Below are 22,560 nucleotides of genomic sequence, written 5' to 3'. Positions count from 1 at the left end.
GTGAGAGGCTCGGGGAGGAAGGAAACTATTACACACGGGGTGAGCCGGGGCCTGGAGACGCAGCTGCCAGCCCTGCCCCGGCCTGTCGGGGAGGAAGAGGATCAGGATCCGACACTGGACGGGGAGAAACCTGAGATCTCTGGAAACGGCTGGGAATGACCCAAGAAAAACTTCCGCCGCCCCTCCACCATCCTCGTCTCGTCCTGTGCTGTCCGAAAGTGTTTCCCATAATGGTCTCAGTTTGCAGAGGCGGCGGGGGTTCCCTAAAGGCCCAAAGACTCAAACGAGCATGTGTGAAAACATGAACGCACACCATGGGAACAGGCACATATACTACATGTCACTGTAGTCTGAGGTTATACCACACATAAGACGATAAACCAGTGGGCAAAATTTGGCCCCCGATAGGGTGCCAGGTGGCCCCCTACCATTTTCTAATTCGCAATAAAAAAAAAGGTGAAATCCTTAAAGAAAAAAGTCTGAAAATCTTAGAAATGTTCTGAAATCCTTTAAATGTTCAAAAGTGGGAGAAATGTCCTAAAATCTGAAAAATGTCCTAAAATCCCAGAAACGTGCTGTATGTTCAAAAATCCTAATGTGCTAAAATACTAAAAGCAATGTTCTTAAATCCTAGAAATGTCATAAAATCTTAGCGATGTCTTAAAATTGTAGTAAAGTCCTAAAATAATAGAAACATCTCAAAAATAAGAAAAGTCCAAAAGTCCAGGACACATCCTAAAATATGAGGAATGTCCAAAAATCCTAGAAAAGTGCTAAAATCCTAGAAACAGCCTTAAATCAGAAAAATATCCTAATTTGAGAAACATCCTAAAGTCCTAGAAAAGTGTTAAAATTATAGAATTGTCCTAAAATCCTAGAAATATCCTAAAATCCGAGCACAAGTATTGAGCAGCTGTGACTGACCCTTGGCCTCCTGTAATTTTCCTAAAGTGGCCCCCAAGCAAAGCAAGCTGAGTATCCTAGCTGTAAACTTTACTGTAAAACAGGACTGAAGGTTATGTTAGTATGCCCTGCTGTGTCTATGACCTCCTCCAAGTTCTGTTTTGGCTGCTCCGACACCTCCAGGTTTGCAATGAACGACAGAAACCAGGCACAGCTGTTCGTCTTGCGGTGGAGGCAGATTTACATATCTGGGTGAATTTTTTAAATGCCGGTCTGGATCTAAAAAGTCAGGGAAATTCCATCCTTCAGAGAGCGTTTTCATATTGTTTCCATTTTCATCTGGACTGACGCTTCGAGCGAGCTCTCGCATGCAGTCGCACATCAATCACTGCCTTATTACAGAGGGGGGATTTGGCGGAAAATAATGCTTTTTATACGAGGAATGGGATTGCATAATTGCTGCTCGTTTGACCTCACATCGGGCTTGGAGCTGGAATGCGAGGCGGTTTTGACGACATCTACACCCTGCTGCTTTGTCTGCAATTTGTTGTTCTCTATCCTCTGCAGTGTACTTCGAAGGGAATCTTCCCTCTGTGCTGGACGACTAAAGGAAAAAATAAAGTTCACTGGCTTGTGGAGAAAGTGGGAGCATTGAAAATCTAACCTCACAAGTCCTGGCAAGCAAACAACTTTGCTTAAAATGTAATAATTTAGATGAGGAAATGAGTCTAATAATAACAGAGACAGTTGCTATTTTCTTCTATTTTTGCACAGTGACAAACTGCATAAATATTGGGTGTACTGGCAATATCTTCTACATCCTAATTCCCAAACAGTTGGGACGTTGTGTAAAACATAAATAAAAACAGAATGCAATGATTTTCAAATTTCAAATCTGACGTATATTCTATTGAATACAGTACAAAGTAGCCTACTTTGTTTTGTTTTTTTGTAAAATATACACTTATTCTGAATTGTATGTCTGCAAAAACATTGGGACAGGGGCAACAAAAGATTGAGAAAGTTATTAAATGTTTAAAAACACCTATTTGGAACATTTCATGGGTTAAGAGATTGATTGGTAACAGGTTCAATATCATTATTGTGTCTGTATGACAGGAGAATCCCTGAAAGGCTCAGTTGTTTATGAGGAAGGATGGTCACTTTGTGAAAAACTGGGTGGGCGAATAGTCCAATAGTTTAAGAAAAATGTTTTTCAAAGCATAATTCCAAAAAAAAAAAAATTGAGATTTGAGCATCTACAATCCATAATACCATGAAAAGATTCAGCGAATCTGGAGTAATCTCTGAACAGAAAGGAACAAAGCTGAAAACTAATATTGGATTCCCATGACCTTTGAACCCTCAGGCTGCACTGCATCATCACTGCATCTACAAATGCAAATACAGACTACTGTGCAAAGTGAAAGCCAGATATTAACAACATCCACAACTGTCCTCAACTTCTCAAGGCCCGAGCTCATCTGCGATGGACAGACAAAAGTGGGAAAGTGTGCTGTGGTCTGACTAGTCCATGTTTCAAATTGTTTTTGGAAATCAGGGATGTCGTGTCTTCCGGGCTAAAGAGGAAAAAAGGTACATTCAGATTGTTAGCAGCTCAAAGCTCAAAAACCAGCATCTGTGATGGTAGGGGGGTATGTTAGTGCCCATGGCATCATGGGTTACTGGCACATCTGTGAAGGGACCATGAATGCTTAAAGGTATATACCAGTTTTGGAGCAACAAATGCTGCCATCAAGAGGAAGCAACGGAGACCCTGGACTGTAGAGCAACCAAAGTCGCATATCAAGCAAGAATGAACAAGAATTTCATTGCTGAAAACTTCAGCAATTAGCGTTGTTAGTTCCCAAATGCTTACTGAGTGTTTCTAAGAGAAAAGGTGATGTATTATAGTGGTAAACATGTCCCTGCCCCAATGTTTTTGGAACCTGTTGCAGGCATCAAATACAAAATGAGAATATATTTAGAAAAAAACAACAAAGTTCATGAGTTTTAACATTAAATATCTTGTCTTTGGACTGCATCCAGTTAAATTTAGGTCCAAAAGCACTTGCAAATCATTACATTCTGTTGTTTTGAAGAACGACACAACTTTTTGTGGATTCTGTGATTGTAAATAAGTGGCATTTTCTCCATGATAATTTGGAGAAAATGGGTGTGTTCACAATCTAACCACACAAGTGTTGGCAGTCGGTTGCAAAAAACTTTGCCTGAATGTAGTAATTTAAACAAGGAAAGTCATCTATAATAATACTTATATTAGCCAGTTGGTTGCAAATGACTTTTCTTGAAATTTAATAGTCTTAAACAGAACAGAACAGTTGCAACATTTTCTTCTATTTTTTCTGCATAACATTGGGTGCATTTTAGTGGGTCAGATTCTTTACATGTAAATAAGTAGCATTTACTCCAGTACCATTACGAGAAAGTGGATGTGCTGCACCTCTCCAGGTGACAAATTGCTGGAGTGATTGAACTGAGGGACTAGTTGCTTGGTTAATATCTACCATTGATCTTTTCATTGATCATTTGTCCCCCACTAATGACTGTGACTGGACTGATTTTAAATATGTCTCGCTTGTAACCTGACATCAGAGGAGGGGATGAGGAGTGGAGTATTTCTCTGGGAAGGAAACCACTGCGAGAAATCAGCTTGAAAGGCCGGCGGAAATTGAGACAATATTAAAAAGAAAAGGTTCAATCTGCAAGCTTTTTTTTCTTTTCCTTCCCCCGCTGATCAGAAGGGCTGCAGACTACCGCTGGGCTCCTTAACATCTGGCTGGGCAATTTACCCCGCTCTGACGACTGGAAAGGTTAAACCACTAAAATCTAATATTTGCCTAGAGGGGGTCAAGGCACTGCAATTACAAGGTACAATCGGCAGGGCTAATCAGCTAGTAGCGCGTACCAGGGGCTCGGCTGGGCAAATAAGCCCTGATCAGAAGCACTGTTCTCTGCCTCTTCTGTTTACTTATTAAACCCTGTTCTCATGTTCAAGGGCCCCACTGCAGCTTCTGGCCCCACACACCCCAAGGCACAGGGGAGTAAATTTAGCTCCTGACGCTCTTTAAATGGGACCGCGCCACTTGGCTAGAAAGTAGCCCCCCGTGTTAATCAGTATCTGCGGCCTTTTGTTGCGAAATGATCTCAAATTACTTTCCTCCAATCTGGCAGGCATTAACACCTTGGGAAGGAATGGGATAGGTAGGGATTTGTACCCTGAGGAGGAAGTGCAGAGCAGCGAGACACGTGTGTGTGTGTGTGTGTGTGTGTGTGTGTGTGTGTGTGTGTGTGGACACTGACAAAGGCCCACATCAGCGTCATGTCTCAGAAGGATGTGTGTGTGCACCACTGTGCTGTTTACATGATTGCTCTTTGACACACATTTCCTAATTGACTGAGTATCAAGTGCAGGATTAGTGTATAATATATCAGAACTGTCTGGCGCGCAACACTTTTGAACAAGGCTCGGGGAACAATTACTGGTAATTAAATATGTGCCAGTTACTGGAAAAGATAATTATGTCCTTGGTGTATAACACCAATTAATTACTTTTATTTCAGCGAGCAAAGCTTTTAAACGGCAGCGGAAGCCATTCGGATGGCGCCCGTGTTTGAGTGCAAGCAACCTCTGTGTTTGCTAATGTGTAAGAGTCGTGTTCTGCTGCTGCAGAGACGAGCATTTACGCGTCTAGTGCACGGGCGGATTGTGAGACAATGAGTCCCCAGGCAGAGACATGTAAAAGGCCCCACCACCTCTCCGTCATAGGACTGAAAACTCACACACACACACACACACATTTTGTGGTGATTTGTTTGTGTAGTTATGTTGTCATTTGTTTTTTTGTCTCTTTTGGTAAATGAGATGAATGTGGTGTTTTTCTCATTTCGTGTCTCTTTTATTTGTTTTGTGTGTCTTTTTGGTTGTTGTGCTGCTTTTTGTAGTTATTTTGTGTCTCTTTAATGGCATTTGTTGTCTTTATTTAATTGTTTAGTGTCTCTTTTAAGTTATTTTGTATCTCTTTGAGATATTTTTTTGTCTTTTTTGGTCATTTCGTGTGTCTGAGATTCACACAAGGGGCATTTAGTTTCTCATTTTAGTCATTTTGTGTCTCTTTTGGGTAATTTTATGTCCTCTGTGGCCATTTTGTATCTTTATTCTAGTCATTTTATTCCACTTTATTGTTTTGGGGGTTTTTTTTTACCCCTTCTTGTGTTTTTTGGTGTCTTTGACTTCATTTTGTGCCTTTTGGGTTGTTAAGTGTCTCTTTTTAGTCATTTTGTGTCTCTGTTTATACTTTGTGTCTCTTTGTCTTCTGTGTGTCTTTATGGTTGCATTCTGACTCTTTTAGGTGATTTGGGCTTTTTCCAGTTGTTTTGAGTCTCTATTTAGTAATATTGGTATTTATGCTGGGTTTCTTTGAAGCAATTTTGCATCTTTTTGGTTGTTTTGTGTGTCTGTGTAGTCATTCTAAGTCTGTTTTTGGATGTTTTACCCTTTTTTTTAGTTATTTTGTGTCTATTTGTAGTCATTTTTTGTCTATTTTTAGTTGTTTTGCCCCTTTTTTATAGTTATTTTGTGTTTCGTTGTGGTCGTTTCGTCGCTATTGCAATTACTCTGTGTCTCTTTTTGGTTTTGCATCTGTTTGACGTCTTTTTGTGCCTCTTCCTGGTCGGTATGTGTTAATTTGAGTGACATTTTGCAGGTGAAGGCAAAGCAAGGCCCCTGACGCTTTGGGCCCCTGGGCCTGTACCCGGTGGACCACTTCAGTAATCCATCCGTTGCCACAAGTGAAATTGTTTAAATCAGAGGAGATTGCAGCAGATGCAGACGTTGTTGTAGTTTCAAAACAACCATGAGAGAAAGTGACAGCCTAGCATTAGCTGCAAACAAGCTCTGTTTTTACCTCTCTCTTCTCCCTCCTTAGGCATTAAACATTGACATAATAGGTTGAATGAAAAAGAGACTTCTCTGGGGAGGCAGAGCTCAACTCTCTCGCTAAGAGGATTGGTCAGATTGGATATAGAGCCTAAAAGGAATCATGAGCTCTCTGTATATCCTCACACCTTCAACTCCTGTACTTACACTGCACCATGCCAAGATAGCAGCACGAGATTAAACCATGTGAACTCTAAAAACATGTATACAGTGCTCTTATTCACATATCAAAGCAGGTTTTTAAGAATCACAGAGGTGAAAATGTACGGATTAGCAAATGATCTCATTTTGGGCATCCGCGACTAATGTCTAACTTGGAAATACCTGTGGCCGATCATTAGTAATCTATTAAATCCACGGCCTAGAAATGGTTACACTGCCAGCCCCTCTGAGCCAAACGCGGCTGATGTTGCTTTTCCAATCCTCCTCTCGCTTTGGTTAATGAGATACAGAGTCAGACGGCCCGAGCGTGCTCTCTCTCCCTTCACCTCGCTCTTTTTCCCTTTCTTTTCCTCTCCGGTCCTGCAGCACACGCCACAGTCATTTTTTATCTGCCGGCTCGCTCTCGACTCCTGCACCAACAGCTTAATCCACGCATCCATGCAGTCTCCTCAAACAATCAGTCTGTCAGATGTGTATGGCTCTGTGTGTGTGTGTGTGTGTGTTCATGCTAATGAGGGACTTGTTTTTCATGTTTCTTTTGCTCAAATCTCAATGTGCAAAGAAAACCACAACTAAATATGCACATGCAGGACACCTATGGGAATTTTTATGTGCATGCTAATGTGTGTTTGCGTGTGTACCTATAGATGACTTTGTGGGGACAATTGTCAACACACTACATTGCGGACACTGACTGTCTATTTGTGGACAAAAGGTCCCCATAAGGTCAACCAATAAATGTTTTAGTGAATGCATGTAATATTTGCGCATATCTTGCGCCCTGGGTATGCACGTGCAGGTATGTGGAGATTGTTTTTAAGCTGAAATTTATATGTTCCTCATCCAGTATGCCTCTGCGAATGTTTATGTGCATGTATTGTGCAGTATGCCTTTTGCAGGGGTACTTGTATTATCTATAGGGACTAAAATCTGTTCTCACAAGGTCACATATTGGGGACTAATTGCACATTTAGGGACAAAACATCACAAAAATGTCCACCTACATGACAAAAAAACAGTGTATTTGTTTGTGTGGATGTGTCTCTTTATGACTGAAAGCAAATGTTTTTTTCATATATTTCTTGTGTGTGTTTGCAGGTATGTGTGTGCGCTAGCTCTCTGGAGGGGCCCAGCAGTGTGTGTCACGCCGGGCCGGCTCCCCCTGGATCTAAGCAGTATTGACAAACCCATCAGAGCTGGTGATGCATCGGGCTCCCAGCTCGCCCCCCTCTGCCTCCCCCCCTCGCCCTCAGCGGCGCTGCAGGGCTGTGCTGACATGCTGTCACCTTGGTAACTGCTGCCAGAGCGAACGGCCCTGCTGGGATAGCTGACCCGAGCTGCTGGCCGGACGGCGAGCTGCAGCAGGAGATGTCACCGGCGGACCCCTGAGGACCGGCCGACCCCTGAATGTGTCCCCGGCCATCGATCCGTCTGCTGCTGAGATCCGTCACCACCCGGGACGCTCACACAGACACATAAAATCACCAGCGCTCACACATGAACAGTGGTGGAACATACCTAAGTACATTTACTCAAGTACTACACCTAAGTATGAAATCTAGGTACTTGTACTTTACTTGAGTATTGTATTTTCATGCCATTTTATACTTTGACTCCACAGTATATCAGAGGAAAGTATTGTACTTTTGACTTCACTACATTTATCTGACAGCTTTAGTTAGTTTACAGATTAAGATTTTTGGCTCAAAACATAAGAAAGGTTTATACAATATGATATCTGTTATAAACTGAACTACTTAACAGTTTGTACAAGTACAAATGCAACTGTAAGTTGATTAATCAATCAGCTGAATCACAGAAAATGAATTGCCAACCATTCTGATGAACATTTAAGTCTTTTTCTATATTTTTGAAATACGTTTGAGTTTTGGGGGTATTATTTTCAATGTTGTTTCGAATTTAGATTTTTATGAATTTTTTTTGTTATTCTTCCTTGAAACAATATTGAGTTTTTTTGGGGGGGGGTTTTTTTTTGGGGGAATTTTTTTTTAATAGCTAATTTTTTGGCGGTGTGTGTTCTTTTTTGATCTTTTGGAAGATTTTTCTGCATTGTGTGATGTTATTTTATTTTTTAGAAGTACATTTCTCTGATTACACTTTTACTTAAGTAACATTTTCAATGACTTTTACTTGTAACAGATTATTTTCACAAGCTGTACTTTTACTTATGTAAAGGATCTGAATACTTCTTCCACCACTGCACATGAATGTGATGTATGGACTTTTCCAGAAAGCCAAAATAGATTCTGGTGTTATTGTTCTCAGTTACATCAAAATGAGACCGAAAATGTCCTCAAAAGCATAACTCTCAAAATCCTGTCAGCCTCAAAATGCATCTCTGTTTCAGACAGAAGTCCTCCTCCATGTGATGCTTGTGCTCGTAAGCAGAAAAGTCCTGGCACTTCTTCGGAGAATTGCTTCTTCTTTTCTACTTTTCGAGGTTACAGAGTCATTACTTGGCAACTTCTGAATTCCTCTCTCTGTATGATCCTTCTCGAAGCCAACATAAACAGCGATTGTTGGCAGCGGCCCGTCGGCGGCTGTGGGCGTCAGTCTCCACGAATATTCGGGAGTCCTTTGAAATGCTGACCAGCTTTTTGACACGAGACTTTGGAAGCCTCTCGCTGTAAGACTCAGGCTCGGCTGTGTGCGGGGTGAGGCTGGGTTCAGTTCTCGGTGGAGGGGAATTATGGGTAGCGACCAAGAAGTGTTACATCACAAGGCAATTTGTTCAAAGATAACTTTATGGACACAAGTCACAAGGTCCTGAGAAAGGGGGTGTTTGTCCACTGAATGCATCTTTTTCAGAAAGTTTTCATTATGAAATATATCTAAAAATGCCAGCTTGAAGACAGACGTAGATGTTCAATCTACAAGTGAACCAACTACTCAGATAGAAGTTTAAGAATATGATGCCTCTTTTGACATATTTTTGCTTTTCTTTGAAGAATTTTATTTCACTGTATGATATCATTTCTTCTTCTACAGCATGTAAGACAGTGATACTCAACTTATGGCCCACTGGCCAAATCTGACTCACAACCGTTTTCTTATGTTTGAGCCAAGCCCCTAATTGTCTTTAAAATCCTAGAAATGTCCTCAAATCTAAGAAATGTCCTAAAATCTTAGAAATGTCCTAAAATCCATGAAAAGTTCTGAAATCTGAGATATATCCTAAAATCCTAGAAACGTCCTAAAATCCTCAAACTGTCCATTAATCCAAGAAATGTCCAAAAATCTGAGAAACATGTATGGGGCTGCTGCTGCCCCCTGCCCTCGTGTCACTTTGCAAAAGTGGCCCCCACGCAAAGCAAGTTGAGCGTCCCTGATGAAAGATTTGCACAACACACTCACTCACAATACCAGCCTCGGGGTGATTCTGAATACCATCAGCATCAACAAAGTCGCCTTTACACCCAATAATCCTCAAATATTATCACGTCTTTGCTACAATGCTCTTCCAAACACGTGTGCTCTGACTGAAAAGCCGTCTCTACATGTCACACACATTAACAACAGGGGAAGATGTGAAAGATCACTAACTAGCTTCCTGGTTCCCATGGCAACCAATAAAGCAGGGTCGGGCTGTCTTTTATGGGGGATCATCAGCACGGGTGGAGCACGTGTTCAACCCGGCAGATTGACTGGCTGAAACAAGATACAGTGAGAGAGAGAGGCTGAATAAAACAGGCTGCACAACAGAGTTCTGCAGGAAACCAATTAAGGTGGAAGCACGACTTCAGAAATAGTGTGGATGAGATTTGTGACTTTGGAAAATTAGGCAAGCCCCTTAGCATGCTGCCGCCTTGGAAAACCATGTTAGTCCTAAATTTATTTAGCTTATAAAGTGGATTTTGAGTTGCATGTTTTTTACTGTGCAGCCACACTGACTTTGTGCAGAAAAACTAATGTAATGGAGGCAAGGCTGTATGTTTTGGTGGGGACTCGAGGGGTTTGGTGGTCCACCGCCAAAAACTTCTGAGCATCAAACCCTTAATTTTCTGCATTCTGGTAAATGTTTATGCACCAATTTGTGACTTTCCTGCATCAATTCATGGTGCAAATATCTTTAAAAGTGCTACTTTCATGCTATGGGATATGGAGGCTCCCCAAAGCGCATATATTTTCATTTTATCTTAATTTATTTTGGTGTCAAGCCTTTGCACACTCACATGGGATTAGAACTTAAAAGACACCATCTTTTAATGCAACCATCCTCTGGTCACTGCACATACAAAAATAAGGAAAAGGGAAATAAACTAAATTAAAAAAAAAGAATAAAAAGTAAATAAGTAAGTGCCTCTTGACTTTACAAGAAATCCAATCTGTCGTGTGTAGAATGCCAGTTTTAATCCTTATTGGCTAATTTTTGCACAACTCTGTATCTGTTACCTATTTGTGCCCCTAGTGTAAAAAATAATTTCCTACTTGAAGGGAAATAATAAACTTTCTATCTATACCAACATGAACAAGAACACCTTGCTGAGATTTGACCTCACTTACAGCAACAAACCAGGACAGTAAATAAGGAAAACACCTGTTTGTCTTCAAATGTGTGGTTTTCTACAACACAGATAGACAGAAAAGTTTAATATTTTTCCTGTCATAAAGTTCCTATGATGCATGTGATTTGAGCACAAAAATCTGATTTGTCTGTCTTATATCACAGCAGCAAAAGTCAGCAAGTCGCCGCCAGAGTTATCCTTAAAACTTAGTCTGAGCCAAAGACTCGAGTAGTGACACTCGAGTTACAGCCAAATATCATTTGCGGCAGGATGTTAGGTGACCAGACAAACACCGTCTAATTTGCAATGAAAATAAACCAATTCACACAGAGATTTTTTTGCACTTTGAATGTAAATAAGGTGCCAGAGTACATTTAATAAATCAAAATAGAGCTTGTTTATTGAAAAAAAAGTGCCGGGGTGTCAGGGGATCCTGTGAGAAGCCCCAAATGTTCTCAAATCCTAGAAACACCCCTGTCCTATGCACACCTGTCCTGCTGGGCGACAGGATTTGCCACTTGTTCAAGATGCGATAGAACAGCAAACATAGAAAGGTTGAAAACAAGAAGGCAATTCTTCAGTTATATAATAATATATAAATGTTATCAATGTATGTTCAATTATGTGGCCCCTGGCCTCCTGTCATTTTGCACAAGTGCCCCCCAGCTAAAGTTAGTTGAGTTTCCCTGGGTTAGAGGACAAAATGATTTTCACAGACATAGCAGCATTTCCTCGCTGTCCAGTGAAAACTACGTATTACCAAATTTGGAGATTTGGAATTTTTCACATATGTGGCTGGATTAAGTGGGTTGAAAGTTTTCTCCCACTTCTTTGGATGAAGAACCCATTAAAAAAAACTCATTGGTAACCACAATACACTGTTAACACTTTTGCCAAATGCATATTTTATGAATTCTGGTGCAAAATCCAAGACAGAAATAGGCTGAGGGGAAAAATTGATGATTGGAAATTGTCACAAAGCTGAAAAGAGTGCACACACATAAGAAACTGAGCAACAAGTGGAATACAATTACATAAAGGTGCTATTCATCCCACTAAAGACGGAACTGTATGCAAACAATGTAAAAATGCACTTTTAAATAATAATAAATGATAAACAGACTTTACTAATTGCATACAGGACAGAATTTTGTTCAGACTTCCTGTACTTCTCTGCACACAAGCGCTTACAAAAAAGCCTTAAATAACTGTAAAATGGGCTCAAACTTGTGCACAATCTCACTCTTCACAATCCAAACTACATTAAATGTCATCTTTATTAATCACCTTTGATTAAAGCTGTTGATTCTGCTGCAGATAATGACAGCGGCGTTTGAATTGAGGCTTTGGCACAAACGGCCACTGGGTGGCGCTGTAAGGTCAGAGAAACTGCAGAGGACAGAGTCACTCCTGAGCGATTCAACAAGAAGCACAGTGAATAGATTTGGATTTTAGCAGTGTTTGATTGTGCAAATACTATTTATAAAATAGTGAAGGGATTAATGTTTTAATATTTCGGTTTTTGATGGTGAATAAAGTGTAAATAAAACGTTTTTAAATGTTTTTCTAATTAAATAATTTATGCTGCTTTTGTCACGCACTGCAACAAACAAACTATTTCCTGCTCATTGAGGTCAAAGAGAAGTTTTTTTGCAAAAAGTAAATGATGAAAATATCGATCACACTGAATATGCATGCTCTGTAGCGATGCATGAATGTTTTTCATCTCCTGCTGCAACTTTTCCTCCAAATCTTCCCTAAAAGATAAATTCAAACACGACTGAGACAAATAAGTGACCAAGCAGAGGCGCACACAAGCTGCTGAACCCCTCACACTGACAAATAGGATTTATTTTATTCAATTTTTTATTTATCCGTGCAGGACGACGCTTTTCAGGGAAGTTTTTTGGCCGCAGAAATAACTTCCCTCAGAAAGGACAACTTATAATACAAAAGTGTGCTTGAAAAAAAATTTAAAAATCAATAGTAATTAATTCCATGGTAAATAATATATAGAGAGTGGGGATAAGACGGTATTAAGACAAAATAAACTTAGAAAGTTCCAAAAAGTAATATTATAGGAATATTATTATTAATATGCTGTAGTTTATGGTTTAAGTAATTTCAAGTTTACAGAAACGCATGGAATATAATGGATAAATTAGAAGAATAATGTTAATATGATAGGATTATTACAGGCATAAACAGGCGAAACCTCATTAAAAAGTAGAACATAACACCTTTTGGAAATAGATTAAAACTAGAACATTATGAGAACAACACGAACATATCGTAATATTTTGTGTTTCTGCGTCTTTTTGTGCCTGCGCACATGCGCATTTTAAAGGCGTTTTGCAGTAAGGTTTATTCTCACTTTACTTTAAATATCTAAATAAAACAAATTAATGATTTATAAAAGACTGCCGGTTAAAAAACATGCTGAAATGCGATCTACCAGAATCCGTCAAGTTGTTGAATTAAACGCGTGAAATCCGCATTTTTAAAAACAAAATAATAGAGAAAAGAGGGGAAGAAGAAAAGAAAAAAAAAACTCCAGCAGCTTTATGTGCGTTTGAAATGCAGACAGGCAGATGAGATGCTAAAGCACATTACCTCTGTGTGGCTGAGCTGCCTAACACTCCGTTTCACCACCCCCTCCCTCCTCTACCTATCCATCCTGCCTGCTCACAAAACCATGACCTTCACAATTTATAGAGAGGAACCCCCGAGAGTCACGTCATATTTTAAAACGTCCTCCTCTTCTTTCTCTCCTCTGCTCTTCTTTCTGCTGCTGCTGCCACAAAAACGACCTGATAAGCTGTATTTACATGTAGGCCTATTATGATACTGCGTTTTACTTTTTTATTTTCATTTATTTTTATATTTTATTTTTTATTTGTTATTTGGTATTTTAATGTCGAAAGAGAGAAAATGTGTATGGTAAATGCATTGCCATGACGTATTTTTAATGTATATAAAACTTGAATAATAATAATAATAATAGTCATAATAAATTAAAAATTGCATGTAGTTTTTTAAAATGTATTTATATGTATTCATACATTGACTCCAAGGTGTCACAAGTGAATTTGCTGACAGCAATAAATTATTTTAATTAAATCTAAATAAATTAAATACAATCTAAAAACGTGTTTTTTTCCTGCAGTTTATGGTTTTAATAATAATAATAATAATAATAATAATAATAATAATAATAATAATAATAATAATATTTTTTGCAGGCGTCTGCAGTCACCCCGCATGACGACACCACAAACAAGGGGGCGCATCAAAGAAATAAAGCCACCGTACTTACTGCAAAAAACAACAGTAATAATAATGATCAAAAGTCAGCAGTCACAAGCAGACAGAGGGATATTTTTCCTGCGCGTCTTTTCTGCAGCAGAGATAAATCCATGTGGACGTGGAAGAGGAAGGCTCCCTGCGGAGAGCAGCTCAGAATAATCCATATTCATGGGCTCGACACGTGGAGTAAATACAGTATGAGAGAGGGGGGAAAGCATTGTGTGCGTGCACATTTGCACCAGGTTAGACACCGACCTATGCATTTAGATTTTTATAGTGGAAGTACATTACGACTGCAAGTAAAAGCTGAGTGTGTTGTGAAGCAGAAGCATCTATTATATAAGAGAATAAACAGCCTGGATTCAAGCAGCGTATAAAAAGCGATATACCAAAGATAATAAGTATAATTAAACGCGTGTACACAGGCGTACATTTCAAGGGGGACGCAGGGGACACCTCCCCCTTTATATTAAAAACATTTTTCCCCAAAATAAAAACACAAAATTTAAAGAGGACTTTTGTTTCGATTAAATTTTTTTTAAAACGTAAACTGGTGCAGAAAATGCACAAATTTGTGCATCACCAAAATACAGGAAATTGAGTGCTTGATGCTTAAAAATTTCTGGCAAAAGGTCCCAAAACCAACCCGTTTCATGTGTGTGTGTCCCCTAAATGTTGAAACAATACTAACGCCCTTGTGTGTACATAGAATTAAAAGTGATGTAAAGTGTGTGTTAAATGTGCAAACACAACTCTGAAGTTGTAGCCTTATAATGAGACTTATTATGATGTTTACAAGAGTAAAATGATAAAACAAAGTATAAAAGTTCAATATTTTTTACGTTTAATTTAGGCCTAAATCTATATTCATTTACAACAAAACAGACGTGTATTTTTTTATTACGCTATTATTTGTTTATGTCGATATATAGGCTAGAGATTATTAGATGTTTAACATGTCAGTGAGTGATTGAAGGGCACTGGCTGCTCACAGCCACACGTGAAATATTATTAATAATTATTGTGCATTAAAAGTTTGCCTTTTAAGGGACAAATCCCCTCTCTATCCTGCTCAAGTCTTGTTTTAAAGAGCAGAGTGGTGTGACAACGAGCAGCTTTAATTAGCGCGAATGGGCGCGACGAGCCTGTTGGGCCACTGGCGTCCTAAATCAATAGCAAGGGGGGAAAGCGGAGTTCTCCTAGGGCCTGAACGCACGGCGCGCGCACACACGCACGCACACCCATACTGCTGCCAACATGGTTTTGAAGACCCATGAAAAAGGCAAAGCTGTTGGAGAATAGGCGCACCAAAACCCATTATGAGATTTGAAACTCTTTTTGTGTCGCCTAAAAAAAATCTCTCACTAGATTGTGATATTTCTGCAAAAGCCGTGCACAAGAGCTGGCTGCTCTGAGAGGTATTTTGTGCGTAAAAACGCAAAGGTTCGCTGCATGGGATTTTTGGGGCAACTTAAGAGAGCAGCGAAGAACCTCTTCCTCTCTTGCGCGTTGGGGCTTATCTCAGCACGTCATGTGACTTTGCATTGGATTTTATGCAGAGGAGTACAGGAAGTGCATGTTAATGAGCAAAGGTGAGGCCAAAGTGGAGCCTCACTGCACACATGCTTTTATTTTTAAAAAGCAAATGTGCTAATTATTGTAGCATAATATAATGAACACCCCAAATAGCATTACAGGCAGAAACGTCCTTGCAAACACCATCAACACATTTAAATACAATTATTTAAAATATGAAGTTTTGGAGCACTGAAGAAAGGGGGAATCCACAAAATGTGGTTATCCACAAACAATCCAACCCATAATTATTATTATTTTGGACGAAAACGTCCCCTGCAAGCAACATAAACACGTTTGTGTCAAAATTCTAAAATATAAAGTTTCTGAGTACAACATGGGGGGGGGGTATCCGTAAACACTGGATATAAAAAACAATCCAAGCTTATTTCCGATTAAAAAAGTCTATTAAAATTCTATTTAGGCGTAAACGTCCTTTAAAACGCCATCAACACAGTAGCGTCTATATTCTAAAATATACAGTTTTGCAGCATTGTAGGGAGGGGGTAATCCACAGTAAAAATCCACAAACAGTCCAAGCTTATTTCCTTTAACTGGCCTCATAAATAATTTTCTTTTCAGACTACTACATCCTTTAAACGCCTTAAACATATTTGTGTCTAAATTCTAAAATATGACATTTTGGAGCACTGCAGGGAGGGGTTTATCCACACTGGATACCAACAAACAGTGGATACCCACAGTCTAGCCTGAGGTTGATTAAAATACTTTCATAAGATTTATTTATTTATTTATTTATTTATTTATCTTTTGACGAAAACATTACTGCAGACACCATTAACATATTTGTGCCTAAATACTAAAATATGAACTTTTGGAGCACTGCAGGGAGGGACACTATTAACAAAAAGTGCATATCCACAAACAGTCCAACATTAGGCTTTTTTTTTAAAAAAAAAAAAAAAAAAAGATCAAAAAGCTTCATCATTAATTTTGTTTTTCGACTAAAACGCCTTTTCAAACACTATTAACACATTTGTATTTCAGTTCCAAACATAAAGTTTTGGAGCGCTGCAGGGAGGGGGGTTATCCACAATTGTAAGCACCCACAAACAAACAGTCTAACCTTATGTTGTTTTAAACAGCCTCATAATTGATTTTCTTTTTAGACTAAAACGCCCCCTCAATGCCATCAACACATTTGCATCTATAATCTAAAATATAAAGTTTTGGAGGTCTGCAGGGAGGGGGTAATCCACACACAGTGGATTTCCATAAACAGTCCAACCTTATGCTTTTATTTTTTAATTTTTTAATAGCTTCCAAATTATTTTTCTTCTTAGTCTAAAACGTTCTTTCAAATGCCATCAGCACATTTGCGTCTAAATTCTAAAATACAAAGTTTTAGAGCACTGCAGGGAGGGGGTCATCAATAAACAGTGTATATCCAAAAACAGTCCAACCTCCCGCTTTTTAAAATTTTTAAACAGCTTCATAATAATTTTTTCTCTTTAGTCTAAAACGTTCTGTCAAGCCATCAACACATTTGCATCTATATCCTAAAATATAAAGTTTTGCACTGCACACATAGCGTGTCTTTTGCTGCCACTTTTACTAATGGAGACAAAGAAAAATGATGCCCACTTCTCTATATCATTGAATTCAGTTGCTAAGCAACTAGTATGGGAAATCATCCGCGAAATTCAAATCCTGCAGCGAGAGGACACGTTTTGTGAGTTTTGCTGAATAGGCGAGCGAGAAAAAAAAGAAAAAAATAAAGTTTGAAGACATTTGCCTCTTGCAGCCGTGACGAAAAATAGTCCTGTTAAAAAAATAAAGTAAAAGTATTGACTATCATTTAGAGTTATTATATGGAAAAAAATAACAAACTGCACAAGCGCGTTAGAGGGAATATTATTCCCCCCCACCTGTCCTGCAAACTACCCGGCACTAAGCCTGTCAAAAGTCCTGAAACAACAACCCAGATATTAATCTGCACCACTCCGACATGTCAAACAGCACTTCACCGTTTCATCCTCAGTAAACTGCAGTTGGAGGCTGAGCCTGTGGGGCTGCTCAGCTCTGGACAGACAGAATCAATAAGCTCTCTGACCCAGTGCCCCGCATCCTAACACAACATGTCAGCTCACCGAGTTATGGAGCTCTCTACCTGGAGTGTTTTTAGGGAGCATCGCATCGCATTGGAGCTTTGCGTGCGTAATCTTGCAGCTGCAAATTCAATTTCGAGTGCAAATCAATTATTTTGCAGCTTTTGTTGCACTGACGAGCGCACGAATCTATTAATTATCAGTATTAAGAGATGCAGGATCTGTAAGCTAAATATTACATAACATGCAGTCAGGCTCAACCCACGTTAGCCGTTTTAATTTCTCTCGAATATTTTTACGCACACAGAAACTGGTGCATGCATGTTTTGCGGGCTGGGGTTAGGGCTCGTGCGTTTTGCCCAAGGCCTCAAGAGGCAGCAGATGTAAACAAACAGACGAGGCATTGTGCAGGGCCTTCAACTGACCGCGATGTTTCATTTAAATGGTAATACACAGTTATGGGATGGAGATAAGAGCGCTGGTGGACATTTATTTAAGCTCAGGGAATAATTCATACGATTTTAATACCGTAAATGCCACAATAATGCGAATTTTTTAATATTCTAGTAAATACAAAACGTAATTTTTATACATAGATTCTTTCCTTGTTGTGCATTATTTTAATAGAGGTAATTATAAGCACGCACCATTTTCTTCATTCTGCATGCAAACGATAACACCCCTTTTAAAATAAAAGCCCCAAATACGGTAAGAATATGAATCTCAAAACACAACATGATTGCATTTCATTCTAACAAATTTATTGTGTCTCAATCAGCTCGTACGGAACCACTACTGGAAATTAAATTACAATCAAATTATCACATCAAAATATACCCTTATTACCTAACAACGGTCAGCTTATGATGATTTGTGCTCCTTTAAAAACGATAATACAAAAAAAATTAAAAACAAATAAGGGCAACAAGAAAAAAAAATATAAGAGGAAATTAAGAAAAAAGGGGAAAGCATTTTACACAAGTTCCTGGAAGGAGGGGAAATAAATTACCGTTTGGAATAATTCATATGTATTCCGAATAAAATATTAAAACAAGTCATTCTGATGAAAAATATAAAGTAAATAACTCAGATCAGTATCTGATCTAGTGATCTATATTGCCGGCTTTACAGAGTTTTGTTTATTAAAACCTACCAAAGAATACTGCTTAGAAAGGGCAGCAATAATATCCACAGCACCCACTCAGTCACACTTGGCAACAGATTTTTTTTCCTCAAATAAGTGCAGTTTGAAGTCTTTTTCAAATGTCTTTTTGGGGGGAAAGAAAGAGGGAAAATCCACTCACGGTGTCCTTTAAATAATAATAAAAAACCCAAAAATGGTGAGATCAGGCGGGGACAGTCCTTCTGGGCCTCAATAAAAAAAAATCCCTTATCCTCCATGCAGTCCATGTCAGAAATCAAAAGCTGTAAATCATGATGGAAGCTTCGTGGATGTCACTCTTGTTCATATTGTTGCAGTTTCCCCCCCTTTTTCTTGTTATTGTTATAGAGGGAAGGCGGTTCAGTCCTCTAAATATACAAAATGCCTGCTCCTTTGTTTCTTCAATCAAACACAGGATAATGAGGGGGGATATTTTTTGGAGTAAGGAGGGGAAAGAGAAATAAAAACAATACTTCCTCTTCTTAATGCGCCAAAATTACCTGGTGGAATGAACTTGTAGTTGTCACCCTCTGGTCGCTCGCTTCACTTGCATCTTTTAAGTAATCTACTAAAAAATGCCCCTGAAAGAAAAAAGCAGAAGGAACCTTTTAGACATTTCAGGGCCTGGAAGAAGGTGCGTTTTTTTGAAGTGGGGAAAATTGGGAAGAAAAAGGGGATTTTTGTTTTTTTCTGATGAAAAATAGATAACACATTTGCAGTCTCATTCATATTCCCTCACAATCACAGTATCAAAAAATTCTATCTTGGGCGATAGTTTTTTTTTTTTTATCAATTTCATATAAAATATTCTGTGCTGTTTCTATGTTTCACTGAACATTCTTTTGCAGTCCATGGAGGGGGGCGGTGTTTCTGCACTCACATTGCCGACCTGAGAGTACACATCCTCCGGCGTCTGTGCCACTCCTGGGGGCGTCATCCGTTTTTCCTTCTGTCTCCTATTGCAAAACCACACTCTAACCACCTCTTTCTCCAGCTGCAAGTTGTCCGCCAGGCTGCTGATCTCCTGCGCCGAGGGTTTGGGGCATTTTAGGAAGTGGCTCTCCAAAGCCCCCTTGACGCTCACTTCGATGGACGTGCGCTTCTTTCGCTTCCTACCCTGCGCCGCGATCTTGTCGATGCTGGTAGGGCTGCCGGTGGACGAGTCGGCCTCCTCGAGCCACTTGTTTAACAAAGGCTTGAGCTTGCACATGTTCTTGAAGCTGAGCTGCAGAGCCTCGAATCTGCAGATGGTGGTCTGAGAGAAAACGTTCCCGTACAGGGTGCCCAAAGCCAAGCCGACGTCCGCCTGCGTAAAACCAAGCTTGATCCTCCGCTGCTTGAACTGCTTGGCGAACTGCTCCAGGTCGTCCGAGGTCGGCGTGTCGTCATCCGAGTGCGGGTCGTGGCTGTTAACGCCGCCGTGGTGCTGGTGATGCGGGTGCTGGTGGTGATGGTGGTGGTGGTGGCTGCCGTGGTCCAGATCTGGGGTGTCCCCTCGCACCAAACCCGGGTGCACCAAGCTCTGGCTGCCGGGGCTCAGCATCCCGTTCACAGTGAACCCCCCCGGTTGGGAGTAGATGAGCGACTGCTGCTGCTGCTGCCCCCCAGATATGGAGTTAATGTGCGCCGCAGTCGTACTCCCCCAAGCCCCGGCGTGAGTCTGATGTGGCGCTAAGTGAGGGGGCCTGTGGTGCAGCGCGGTGCCCGTGTGCAGATCGTCTCTGCCGGAGTTTTTCACATCCTGCTGCTGCGGGCTGCCCGTCATCCCGACCGGGCTCGACGACCACGGCGATCCGGCTTCAGCTGCAGCGACCGCGGCTGCAGCTGCGGCCGCTGCGGCGTGCGGGAGGGATGTCACCCACTGGTGGGCATGGCTCAGCATGTGTCCCCCGTTGCTCGCTGCCATCGCGCCTTGCATAAAGTCACTCTGTACCATCTTGACTGAGGGGTCCCCCCTGTAGACCCCAGACCCGGAGGTAACCGCAGCACTGCCCGGCTGCATGCCACCACCTCCGGAGTCAGAGTGCACGATTGAGCCGGACGATAAGATGCTATTGCTGGGCAGATAAGGATTGGAAGCCGCGGTGGCCATTCCGTCAACCCTTATGAATATGTTTGTGGATAACCCCCCTCCCTTTTTTACAGTCACTTCTTTCGAGCAGGCAAATTGTATCTCATGAATTATTCAAACTTTAAAAGTACGAGTAGGTTTTTGGCGATACCATGCGTAAAAACGCAAAAAAGCCTGGAAACACGCTGGCAAAAAAACTGAATAAAATCCGCATGTATTTACAACATTCTATCGGCGAATAAAAAAAAAATCCAGAATTTTCAAAAGCCCTTTGAAACCATGTGCAGAAAGTTTTGCACTGAAATTGCGAGCATTAAAATTCAAATATTTGCAAAAAAGCGTTGTCCCATACAAACTTTTGATGCTCGCAAAAGACAAAAAGCCTTGCAAATTCTCCACAATGTACAAAGTCCCAGTTTATGTCCCCTTTGGATGAGAAAAACATTAGCAGAGTGTCCTCAGTTCTTTTGTAATTCAGTCGCCGAGATTTCTCCTTCGCTTTATTCTTTTCTCTCTCTTCTTTTATAGCACTGTAGAGCCTATCTCTTTGTTCTGTTTTGATGTATATAAACCTGCCAAACCGCAAACTCCCGATGAAGTACAATCCAGTATAACAGTGTACGGCGCTGCTCGCGAGCCTCTTCTCTCATTCGCTTGTTCTCTCTCTCCACCTCTCTCTCTATATCTCTCTTTCTCTCTCTCTCGCTCTCTCTCTCCCCCTGACAGGCAAGTCGAGTCCCGCCCCCCTCCCAGTCCGACGACGCACGGATGTTTACCCCGTGCGTCCCCGCTCATTGGCTACCCGTCGTGTGATTGGCAGCCCTCGCCAGCCCTTGCTCCAGGGCGCACGAGCCCTCCTTCCGGCTGTTCCGATTGGTTGATTTTTAATTGCAGTCCAAACAAAAACGGGGCACACAACTTGGTAGTAAATAGTACTGAGGTATTAGTACACAAACAGTGGGGCGATAAACTGTGACCTCTAGGTTGTGAGCATCAAATCGTGATCTTTTATTTTGAAAAGCTTCACTATATGCTTTCCCTTTTATTTATTCATGAGCATATATTTTATTATAAAAACATGTTAAAAAGATGTGTCAGCTCAAATACATGGATAAACTCTATTTAGTGATTATATTTAGGTTGTTTGACCTGCTGTTATTCTTATAATAAAAATGCATGCAAGCAGGACCATAGGTCACGCATCAACATTAGGGGACAAAAATATGAATTGGTGTGGTCCGCCAGAAAATGTCGAGCATCAAACACATAATTTCCTGCATTTTGGTGATTTTTAACGCAGTACTACACATACTTTTGTGCATTCTGCCCAGATTTATACACAAATGTGTGCCTTTTATTCTTCTAACTAACAAGCAGGGGCGCAAGTTTAATTTCAATACTGGGGGGAAATATGTGAAGTGGCGGAGTCCGCCATAACATTTTCAAGCTTATCATACATAATTTCCTGCATCTTTGGAAGTTTAATGCACAAATTTGTGCCTTTGCATAATTGCATTGATTTATACTGTTATCCTTGCAACAAACACACATCCAGGACTAATACCGCATATGGATGTAGGTTTTGTTTGAACATTTAAGGGGACACATAGAAAATGGCAGATTCAAATTCAGTGTTTGAGCATCAAACACTAAATTTCCTGAGATCTGCTGATTTTATTAGTCACCATTTTGTGCCTTTTATATAATGCATTCTCGTAACAAACACTGCATCCAGGAATAATACAAGTGGGGGTGTAGGATACATTTAAACTTTGGGGGGGGGGGGTCATGTATGAAACTGTGAGGTCCACCAGAAAGTTTCGAAT

At 40.3% G+C, this 22,560-nt stretch overlaps 1 protein-coding gene across 1 annotated transcript; it reads right to left on the bottom strand.

The window, feature by feature from the left end:
• Positions 1–18,783: 18,783 nt before the first annotated feature.
• Positions 18,784–21,349, bottom strand: LOC121962874 (POU domain, class 3, transcription factor 3-B). Its single transcript, XM_042513195.1, has 2 exons — positions 19,544–21,349; positions 18,784–19,244 (listed from the first exon to the last, which is right to left on the bottom strand). The coding sequence occupies exons 1-2, from the start codon at positions 20,753–20,755 to the stop codon at positions 19,146–19,148; spliced, it is 1,311 nt and encodes a 436-aa protein (XP_042369129.1). The 5' UTR covers positions 20,756–21,349; the 3' UTR covers positions 18,784–19,145.
• Positions 21,350–22,560: the final 1,211 nt, after the last annotated feature.

The sequence above is a fragment of the Plectropomus leopardus genome, chromosome 24, assembly GCF_008729295.1.
Source record: "Plectropomus leopardus isolate mb chromosome 24, YSFRI_Pleo_2.0, whole genome shotgun sequence".
NCBI classification, from domain to species: domain Eukaryota; kingdom Metazoa; phylum Chordata; class Actinopteri; order Perciformes; family Serranidae; genus Plectropomus; species Plectropomus leopardus.
Note: the sequence above shows the minus strand (reverse complement) of the source record. Positions and strands in the feature narration are given on the sequence as shown.

Coding starts and splice junctions, on each gene's coding strand:
- LOC121962874 (XM_042513195.1), bottom strand. CDS start 20,755: ATGGCCACCGCGGCTTCCAATCCTTATCTGCCCAGCAATAGCATCTTA. Junction 19,245..19,543: donor TGTACTCTCAGGTCGGCAAT/GTGAGTGCAGAA, acceptor TTTTTCTTTCAG/GGGCATTTTTTAGTAGATTA.